Genomic DNA, 10,900 nt, shown 5'->3' on the forward strand with positions numbered 1-10,900 from the left:
GGAATTCCTGCATCAGCTGAGACGCTGATCCAGAGAAACACAAAGACCGGTACTCTTTATTTCATGTAGTTGTCCTAAAATCCACCTAAATGTCTAGGACATGGGACACACTGTAGGCATTTGTGGTTTTTTAGATGACTTGGAAGGTGTTTTTGAACCGCAGTGCCAGAGAAAACAGTTTTGTGGTGTGTACTGTGCTCTTACGTTTGGAAATAACTAAAATTTGCAACTCCCAGGAGAGTGATTGTTTATTTGGATGCAATTTAATTCCCAGGGGATTAAAATGCTCATTCACTCAGTTTGCTATTTTCCCAAGCATTATTTTAGTTGGCAGCGATAGAGGTGGTGTTTTAAGTTGTGGGAGCATTTTACAAAATGTAGTGAATGCAGAAGTGTTTCCCATTCGTATCTCAGAAAAATGCAGAAACCAGTGAGCGTGAGGATCAATTTGTTTCCCTAATTAATGGCACCACAAAAAGAAAAGCTTTGTTTTGTGACTGCGGCTTGGTTTTCAGCATAGCCGCGTCACGTTTTAGAAGAGTCAGGGTGTACTTACTGTCTCCCGAAACGGGAAGGCTGGGAGGAACGCCCAACCACGGTGTCTGTGAGGCATCGAGGGAGATGGCGGGGGACCCACGCGTGTCCTGCTGACTTTCCGCTCCCGTCTCCCCAGTGCTTCGTTTGACTCCACGGTTCGGCTGTGGGACGTGGAGCGGGGCGTTTGCATCCACACGCTCACCAAACACCAGGAACCAGTCTATAGTGTAGCTTTTAGCCCCGACGGGAAATACCTGGCCAGCGGCTCCTTTGACAAGTGTGTGCACATCTGGAACACTCAGGTAATCCCCGACCCCCGTGGCCCAGCCCTTCCCCAAAGGACCGCCTGGAGAGTCGTGTGTTCGGTGACCCGGGCTCGGAGCCGCGCCTGGGGCGTCGGTGCTGAGGAGCGCGTTGCCTCAGACGGTCCTCTGCAGGGGGACCCCAGGCCAAGTGCCTTCTGCCCTGTGCCCCTTGGTGGGGGAGGCTCCCCTCCAGGCACACCCACCCAGTTCGGGTACTTTTTCTGAGTCCTTGGCAGGAAACCTTCCCCCTGCCACCTCCTCTTGGACGTGAGCACTGAGCTCGGAAAATTGTAACACAGTCATCTCAGCGGAGATGCTGCCCTGTGGGCACTCAGGTTGGGGTGAGGGTCCCGCCGTAGGGGGTGCACAGGCCCCTGACCTCCTCTGCTCCACACGACTCCTGGAGCTGCCCCTTGGAGCACGTCGAGGAATGTGAGGACCATTTGTGGGCGGTGGTCAAGCCATTTCAGCCTGTCCCAGGGAAACAGTCTAGGTTTGGGTAGCAACGGGAGTGTCACTGTGGGGTCGTCCTGTCACAGGAGAAAGAGATGGTGTCTGAGGACACGCAGCCCCTGTGGGTGTCTCTGGCCGCACCTCAGGGTGAGGGAACTGGGAGCATGAACAGTGGGAATGAGCAGGCCTGGAGGAGCATAAAGTGCTCCTCTGGACGCTGAGCTCACGCTTCTCCTGCAGGTGGGGCAGCGATGGTCGTGTGGGGTCGTGGCCAGCAGCAGTGGTCCACTCCGTGTGACCTTGGGGTGGACTGAACAGCCCCCCCGCCTCTCTCTCACCCGCACCCAGCTTCCCGATTCCCTTTCGCCTGGCTGACTCTCAGTCCGTACCCACTGGTGGCCGGGGGAGGTGGTACCTGAGCCGTACAAACGCGTGGGGCCGGGGGAGGTCCACGGGGACCTCAGGCTTCCCGGGAGCTGCCTCCCATGAGTCTTGTCTTGTCGGCCAGCCAGAGGCGATAGTGGCCCTCAGGTAGGACCCGGCTGGCTCCGAGCAGAGCCTCACGGCCCTGGATAGGCCCCGGAAAACACCCATCGCAGGAATGACGTGTGGCAGCCTCTGGTCTGAACCCTTGCTGAAACAGCGGTGGGTGCACTTGTAAAATGACATCATCGGTCCAGCCCTGCCTGCTGTCGGCAGCTCATCAGGTCCCTTAACCCCTCTTCCTACGAATCACAAAACCCTTGAGGCATGTTGAGGCTCCCTTTAATCCTCAGTGACACGACGGCTTTTCTAAATGTGCAAAAGTGCGTAACAGGCAGATTGCTCGTCTCCAGCTGCCTCGGTCTCCCTGCCACCATCCGGCCGTGGCTGCGGTGACCTGTGGGAGGCAGCGTGACGCCAGCCAAAACGTCGAGGCCGATTCCATGGGCAGCCGTAGGTCACCTACGCTGCCCGTGTAGCGAGTCTGTGAGACGCATTTCTACAGCCACCGAGCGTTTCCTGAAAATACTCTTAGCTTCTCTGAGTTTGAGGATGTTTGCGGTAATGCACGGGGGGACCACGTCCACGTCCTTGGTGCCCCTGGCACCGTGAGTGACCGCAGCTTTGCTTTGCAGAGTGGGAGTCTCGTCCACAGCTACCGAGGCACTGGCGGCATCTTCGAGGTGTGCTGGAACGCCCGAGGGGACAAAGTGGGCGCCAGCGCGTCCGACGGCTCTGTAAGCAGCACCTGTGGTTTGCCACGGCGTGGAGGGCGTGAGGGAGGAGGGGCTGGAAGCTCCAGGCTCCTGGTACTGGCTGGGCTTCCCAGGGGTGGGGTGAGTCTCCAAGGACACAGCTGGCTCTCACTGGATGTGTGTCGGGTGAAGGAGACTTCTGGCTGGATCCTGCCCGGTTGGCACCGCATCAGCGAGCAGCTGTCTCTTCCTCACTCTCAGTGATTTTCTCAGTGAGATGGTGGCTTTCCCGCGGTGACTTTTCCCCGCCGGGGGGCACTATGGCTGTCCCTGCTTCGTGGGGTTGCTCCTGGTGTCTGCTGGGTGGAGGCCAGGATGCTGCTGAACCTCCCCTGTGCCTAGGACGCCCCCACAGCAGAGATGACAGGGCCCAGATACACAGGGGCCAAGACTCAGAAGCCTGCTCCCGTCTTGACTCCAGCCTGGGCCTCTGGTGTTACAGCTCCCACCTTCCACTCCATGGGGCCCAGTTTCAGCTTCTGGGATGTCTAGCTTTTTGGTTCCCACCTGCACTTGAAATTGACCCAAGCTATGGGGCAGAGGGCAGGGGGTGGCTGGCCAAGTGCCCGCCTGGCCCCCTAGTGGTGGTCAGGCCTGAGCCCCTACGTGGGTGTCTGGTCTGTGACCCCCACCAAGGGCTGCGCCCTCCCCCCCCCCCCCCCGAACTCCTTCCCGGTGCTGCCCTGGACCTGGCTACTTCCCTCTAGGCTGTTTGCAGGGGTTGACTGGTCGGATGCTCAGATGTTATTAGCCTGTCGTTTAGAGTTTCTCTGAACCCTCATGACTCTGTGCCAGTGGAAGTCTATTTACAAAAAGTGGGTGGTGGGCCGTGGGCCGTCCTCTTCTCTGAAGGCCTCCTGGGTTGTCTCTCAAGATAACCGGCACCTCCTCTTTCCTTCCAGGTGTGTGTTTTAGATCTACGAAAGTAAACACAAAATACTATAGGTAAAGAACCCTAGTGGACCAGCAGTGAACGTGTGGGGTTGGAGCACTCTTCAGACACAACTCTGTCAGCTCCGAAACTGTGCGAACTTGACGTTAGAGTGTACTTTGCAATCAGCTCATCCCTGGCCACAGGAGTCTCTATTTTTTTGTAATCTTCATCAAGAAGTTTAAAACAAAAAGCATACCCACAGTCCCATCAGAGGAGGAAGAATGGCTCCCACCTGGAACGTGGGAAGCGGGAAGCCAGCAGCTTGACGGCGCGTGGGTGGGACCCCGTCCAGAGCAGGCTCTGAGGGCTGAGAGGAGACGAAGAAGGAAAAAAGCTGTGCCAAAAAGAAACAGAAGGAAAGACGCTGTGAGAAACCAAAGGGGGGGAGAAAAACCACTCCACGTGGTGGGTTGTTTCGTTTTTTCCTAACAGTTTGGACACTACAGTTACTCTCACAAGGATGTTCAAAGACCAGTTTGTACCAATGACTTGGGCGACTTTGTAACCCCAACACTTTGTATTTTCTACAATCTTTGTCCCGTGCTTTTTCTATCTGCTGGAATCCTGTCGTCCGGGGCCCTTCTGTCTGAGGTGGAAACCGTTTTGGGTTTGTGGCGTCTTTCCTGTTGTCACTGGCCCCCTCCCCTCTGTCCGTCCTTCCTTCCTTCCTTCCTTCCTTCCTTCCTTCCTTCCTTCCTTCCTTCCTGGTCTTGGTGGGCAGCACGCACTTGGTGGACACAGCCTTATGGACCAGACTCGGACGTGATGACGGAGTCTCTGGCAGACGGTGTTCCCTCTCCCTCCCCTCCCCTCTCCCCACCCCTTTCTGAGTTTCTTCCCCCCCAGCTCTCCCCGCCCCTTTCTGAGTTTCTAACCCCTCCCCTCTCCCCGCCCCTTTCTGAGTTTCTTCCCCCCCAGCTCTCCCCGCCCCTTTCTGAGTTTCTTCCCCCCAGCTCTGCCCGCCCCTTTCTGAGTTTCTTCCCCCACAGCTCTCCCCGCCCCTTTCTGAGTTTCCAACCCCTCCCCTCTCCCCGCCCCTTTCTGAGTTTCTTTCCCCCCCAGCTCTCCCCGCCCCTTTCTGAGTTTCTTCCCCTCCCCTCTCCCCACCCCTTTCTGAGTTTCTTCCCCTCCCCTCTCCCCACCCCTTTCTGAGTTTCTTCCCCCCAGCTCTCCCCGCCCCTTTCTGAGTTTCTTCCCCCCCAGCTCTCCCCGCCCCTTTCTGAGTTTCTTCCCCCCCAGCTCTCCCCGCCCCTTTCTGAATTTCTTCCCCCCCCAGCTCTCCCCGCCCCTTTCTGAGTTTCTAACCCCTCCCCTCTCCCCGCCCCTTTCTGAATTTCTTCCCCCCCCCAGCTCTCCCCGCCCCTTTCTGAGTTTCTTCCCCCCCAGCTCTCCCCGCCCCTTTCTGAGTTTCTTCCCCCACAGCTCTCCCCGCCCCTTTCTGAGTTTCTAACCCCTCCCCTCTCCCCGCCCCTTTCTGATTTTCTTCCCCCCCCAGCTCTCCCCGCCCCTTTCTGAGTTTCTTCCCAGCTTAGGTCTCAAAGGCACTTTCAGGCACATCCTAAGTGCTTTATGGAAGAAGGCAGGGCAGGGGGACTTTTTATAGAAGAAAAAAAAAAGTGACTTATAAGAGAAAGCCCCGAGTATTTTTGGAAAAAAAAATATTTTTATGTTAAAGCAATTTTAAAATCCGAAACTGGCCATCAGACATAGAGAGCTTTGTGTGATTCGTATTTTAAAAGGAATCTTAGGAAGACACAGGCAGGGTGTGAGGTAGCCTTCCCTTCACTGTCAGCTTCCGGCAGGGCGGTGAGGACGCCGGGTGGGCAGACAGTCCCGGCCCCCCCAGTTGGAAGCAGACCTGGGCGTCCTTCGGGGAGTGTTGACGGCGGTGGCCAGCAGGACAGGAATGGAGAAGGGGCCGGACCTGAGAGGGAGTCCCAGAACCCACCGTGGGCGCCAAAGAAGCCGTCGGAATGTGCGCCCAGCTTCCTGGCTGTGAGGAAGGTCACTCCAGCCGCGGCCCCCGGGGTCAGCCCGCCAGCCCCGGCCTCGCCGCCGGCCCGGCTCCAGGATCCCACTGGATCTGACGACCGCAACCAGCGGGGAGGGTGTTCGGCCCTGAGGGGGGATCACGTAGGTAGGACATCACTGATCACTTCTGCCGTCGTCTTCATTTCTTTCTCTCTCAAGAGACTAGAAGGAAGACTTTCTTTTTTTTAAATAATGAATCTTTTTACTGTTTTTTTAAAAAATTAAATATGGCTTTGTGTTCCTCGCGGAGTTTCCTTCGTTGCATCGGGTGACCTGGTATCGTTGTTAACCCGACGCTGACCCCGGCTTACAGGAGAGGGGTGGGGAGCGCGGAACCTGGGGCCTCTGGGCTGGTCCGTGTCCGTGGGCGGAGCCAGGCATGGGGAGGCGTGCTGGGCCCGGGGGCTGGTGGGCTGCAGCCACGTGTCTGTTCCAACAAGGAGCCAGGATGTCATTCAGAGGGTGGACTCCATCCCTGGAGCCAAAAACAAGCCGTCAGGGCGCGACCAGGGCCCCTGCAGAAATAGGAGCCGGCCAGGAACAGCTCCAGAAGCCAGAGCGCGTCCATCAGCGTCGGATCAGTAACGCACCTCCCTGGATCTGCGAATTATTCAGGCCCCATCTGTGGAAGGCCCGAAAGTGCTCTATTGAGAGTTGGGTGTTTTATTCGGGCCTCTGTTACCTACACGCTTAGCTAAGAAGGTCAGAGTTTTACCGAGTCTCCTCCATTCCCACCTTTGAAGATAGCAGACACCCCTGGATACATGGCTAATTTCTTGCCCCAAGAAATTATTAGGCTTGGGGTGCAGTTTGGGGAGCTCTGGACGCACACCATCTGGACCCCTCCCCACATAAGAATGTCATGTCTACAGAGCATCCGTTGTCCAGGGTCAGGACACGGTTTGTGTTTGACAAGCCAGAGCCTGCTGTTGGGGGGTAGTGGTGGGACACACAGGCAGGGGTTCCCCAATCAGTCCTCAGGGAAGGGCGGTAGCCAGGGTCTCGAAGTGTTGGCATTCGACTCTGGATGCATCTGAACACTTGGGAATTGCTGGCTTGGAGCCGAGGGCTTTGAGGCCAAGGACAGGGGCTCAGTCCCGCACACCACGGTGAGCCTGACGCTGATGAAGGCAGATCGTTCGCCTGTCTGGCTTCCCCAACAGGCCATCACAAAGGAACCTCCTGAGGGCCACAAGGGGGACCAAGATGCGAACGCAGCCAGCGCCCCTCAAATCCAGCCCCATCTCAGCACGACAACAGCCACATCCGACTCGGCGCCAGCGTGCACCCCACAAGCAGTCAATGGAGTCACCTCTGTCATCAGGGCTGCCCCTTGGGCCGTGTTACCACGGGACGTCGTTTACAGCTCTGAAAAATTGGAAGTAAATGCTTAAGTCTCGGTGACCGAACGGAACCGAGATGCTGACGGCAGACGTAACAGTCCTTCCCGGAATGTCTGGTTAGGTTTGAAGTGACCAAGAACTCGTCCCGCACACACCGGGGAAAAGGGGGCTACCCCACCGGGCACACCAGGCCACCCGCGGCACCCAGGGCTTGACAGTCATTGTCTTTCTAAAAACAGATCTTGGCGCCAAGTGAAGTGCACTGTCAAACGTTAGGGTCTGCTTTTCTGCTTTGTTCCTTGTTATTTCCCCCCTTTTTAACCTTCTGTTCCACTTTTTTTTTTTCCAAATCGTGTTTCTGGTCAAATGCAGAGTTGTTCCTCCCGCCGCTTACTGAGGTTGTGAATTCTGGCTTCTGCAGTGTTTATTGTCTGTGTCAGACGTACAGCCAGACAGCCTTCCCTCCGCGTGTTCCAGATTCTGCTCCATCCACACCGACCCCATTTCGTTCTCGCTCCACCCCTTCCGCCTCACGCTCTGGAGAAAAATCACCTTGTGTGTCGTAGCTCATTTGTTCCAAGAGAGAATCAACAGATCGTACTCAGTGTCTTGAATAAATTGCTCTATTTTGATATTAGAGAACTTGGTGGTGTGCTTTTCTCATGTGGTCAGCAACACTGGGCCCTGTGCTGACAGCACTCAGGGAAGGGGGACCCTGCGTTTCCTGAGGGGGGGAATCCCGGAGGGCGGCCTGCACGGTCCCAGCAGTCAACAGGGACAGAAGGTCGTGATGCAGGAGGACCAGCCGCCCCCTGTTACCTCACAAAGGGAGTGTTTTTTCAGTACGTTTCCTTCTTTCAGGCTGGCTCTTTTAGAAGGTGAAAGCAAGTGAATTTTGTCGGGCAGGTTGGTTTACCGGGAGTTTAGTTCACTGCTGAGCTCCGAGCAAGTAGAAGAACCTATAGAGTCAGGGCGCGGGGGACCGGCCGTTCTTCCTGTGCAGGGCGCGGACAGGCTCCTGGAGCCGTGGGCTCTGCCAGGTGTTTGCATTCGCCCCTTAAGTCAACTGGTGGGTGTGGCCCGGTTAACCGGCTGGCGGGCCCGGAGGCACACGGAGGCTGCGCACCAAGTCGCGCACCACGCGGTCAGGCGCCATCTTCCCGACCCCGTGCGGGCCGGGCCGCCCTGCATCCTTCCCGCCCAGTGTTGTCTGGGGTCCAGCCCTGCCTGCTTGGGCTTTTCCTGAAGCCCTGCACAGCTGACCGGGTGTGTTCCCCCGTGGTGGGTTTGCGCTGAAGCTCTGAGCGTCCTGAACCCTGCCACCAAAGCCAAGGGAAGGCGCTGCGGAGAACCTGACCAGCAGCGAAGCTCGTGACAGAGTCCCCAGGAGAAACGTGCCCGGGACGTGGGCTTTGGTGGCGTCAGCCACAATGCTGTGGCACGTCAATAGCTTCGAAGGGCCTTCTCTGTCCTGCGAAGAAAACCGGCTTGAGACCACACAGACCGTCCAAGGTTTACGTAAGTTTTGTCTTCACGTACATGGAACCCTTTGCTGCAGGGAGTCAAAGGCAGTTTGGTCCCTTGAGGCTCCCACTTACTGGGGGGATCTGAGTTTCCACTCGCGAGCAGAGAACTTTCTTCTTGTAACTGCCCGCAACAGGTTGCTGCTCCTAGGCTCTCTGAGGTGGTGTTTTATTTCATGGGAAGGTTTCTGCGCACCTGTGGGTGCTGGTCACTTCTGGGGGACGCCCGGGAATCACTGCCAGGCGCATGGAAGGGGTGGGAGGGGGAGGGAAACGGGTATGTCTCCTTACACGAGACTCAGAACTGGGTTGTTGTTGTTTTGTTTTGTTTTTCCAGTCTGGCTCCTTTTTCTCCAGAGTCTCCATCCACTTTGAAGGTAAGACACAGCTCCACCTGGAGGACAGCACAGGAAGCCTCGGGGGCTGGGAGGGCAGGGCTCTGCGGGGGTGCCAGAGGCCGGGACTGTTGCAGTATTACCTCCCCCTAAAACGTGAAGCTGGTACTCTGGAGAATAGGGGCTCCTATTAGGACTACAGTTACTCACACAGAAGTTACTGAGAGAAACTCCACCAGAAATGCCCCAGTTGCAAACGAGGAGGAGGAGGGTATCTTTGGAACAGGGGAACTGGGTAGACGCGCTGAAACGCTTTTTAAGGCATGATAAGTAAGCTAGGTGGTAAATTAAAATCTAAACAGAAGCCACCTGGTAGGACCAGTCTCCTCTTTTCTACACTCCCAGCTACATGTCACATCCAGCCACCCAGACTCCTGGCTGTGTGTCCCACACCCCTCACCTTTCCGAGCACTTCCGTCCCTCCCGCCACCATCGCTTTCCCTCCACCAGATCACTCCCCTTAGCATCTTGGGGATTAATACTCTCTAGCATCTGCAAAACAAGAAAACATCCCCTGCAGCACCAGCCTTAGAGGGCAATTGCTTCAAACCAAGCGTTGTCTGCTGTCATCCCGTTTATCCGTGTGTCTGCTATGCCCAGGAGTGACCTGATACCACCTCTGTCTCTGACGCTCGCTTCTGTGTCCTGGTGCATAGCCATGGGTCCGTCCGCCCCAGTCAAAACCGCCCTGTCAGTTGTGCTGATACCCCGTCCACTACGAGGAGTCGCTTTAAGGAGACAGTCAGATCAGCATGGGTTCTAACTTGCAAGCTTCCAAATCTGCCTCTGGCTAATGTAAGCCAGAAAGAATGAGTGAGGAGGGTACTGGGCAGCTCTGGGGAATCTCCGGAGAACCAGGCTTGGAGGCTGTGCAGACAGGAGCAGCCAAAATCAGGGTGCAGGATGGCATCCATGCAGATGCCCCCGGGCACAAACACAGCACTGGGAGCTGCCCGCAGGTCAGTACTGGACACTGGGCTGGCCCCGGAAAGCACACCCAGGCTGCCCTCCAAAGGGGATGTGCGCGCTGCCAACCCCTGTGCAGAAGTGCTCCTCCTGCACGGCCCGTTCCCTTGGGCGCTAGCATCCAACTTAGACCCGGGACACGTGTCTGACTGGCTCTGTGAGGGCTGTTCCCTGCTTTAGTTGCAAGGGAGCTTGGGAAAGCGAGCGGCCCGCATCTTTGCGCTAGAGTGGGGGTGGGGCTGTGCCCCGGTCAGTAGTGGGAGTCCTCAGAGGAGGGGGACTCTGAGGCTGGGGACAGGCACAAAATCTGTACAGAGATGAAGGCAGATGCCACCCGGGAGAGCTAACTCCTTCATAACTCCTGGACACTTTGGGTCATGGTGGCCGTGAGGAAGCTCAGGTCCATGTGAGCTGCGCAGACCTGGGCACCCCGGTCACAGTCATGAGATGCCCTGAGTCTATCTGCTGCCGTATGACTCCGAAAGCACAAGTCCAGAAGCATCCTGGACAGCTTTCCTAGAGCGAAACGGAGTCCTCATCTTGATACGAAGAGGGGCGTCGGGCGGCAGAGCTGACTGCAGCGTCTTGAGGAGGAAACGGTGTCTTGCTTTTCTACACTTACGTAGGTGGCTGTTCTCCAGTGCATGTTACATACAGTATTTTTGCCCCCAAATATGTATATGCACACGTATATATTTATAATGTATAAGTTTTATGTACAGTCGGCCCTCTGCACTGCGCCGCCCCCCCCACCCTCCCCCCGCGGATGCGGACCATTCAGATGCAGAGGGTGTCTGCGTATTTTGGTATCCGTTGGGATCCTGGTACAAAACTCCCACAGATACCGAAGGGCAACTCTATATATAATTATATATGGGCTATATATATATATATATTTCATCTGATGGGAAGATGGAGACGTGGGCAGTGGTTTGAGCATAAGTCAGGTTCGAAGGATTCCTCTGACCGCACCACTGCTCAGCGCCACGGGGGGCCCGAGGGCCAAATCGCGGACCCCAGCCCGCCCTCCTCTGCCCCCTGGTGGCGGGTGCAGGACGTGCCGCGCAGCCGCCCCGCGGGGCCCTCCGCCGCGGGGCCCTTTGGCGTCTTCCCAGTCGTCCTCAGCACCATTCGCTAGAGGCGTTGTTCAGACAGAAGCCACGTCAGGCTGGGCG

The 10,900-nt window shown here is 56.7% G+C and overlaps 1 protein-coding gene across 2 annotated transcripts in view; it reads left to right on the top strand.

The window, feature by feature from the left end:
• Positions 1-3,817, top strand: part of LOC135320393 (F-box-like/WD repeat-containing protein TBL1X) — a 49,049-nt gene extending 45,232 nt beyond the window's left edge. For both annotated transcript variants that reach the window (XM_064483485.1, XM_064483484.1), the window contains exons 12-14: positions 674-839; positions 2,414-2,515; positions 3,436-3,817. In XM_064483485.1, coding sequence (XP_064339555.1) covers positions 674-839; positions 2,414-2,515; positions 3,436-3,462 — 295 coding nt within the window. In that variant the 3' untranslated portion in view covers positions 3,463-3,817. The remainder of the gene's footprint in view (positions 1-673; positions 840-2,413; positions 2,516-3,435) is intronic.
• The last annotated feature ends 7,083 nt before the right edge of the window (positions 3,818-10,900 follow it).

The sequence above is a fragment of the Camelus dromedarius genome, chromosome Y (genome assembly GCF_036321535.1).
Source record: "Camelus dromedarius isolate mCamDro1 chromosome Y, mCamDro1.pat, whole genome shotgun sequence".
In the NCBI taxonomy this organism is placed as follows: Eukaryota; Metazoa; Chordata; class Mammalia; order Artiodactyla; family Camelidae; genus Camelus; species Camelus dromedarius.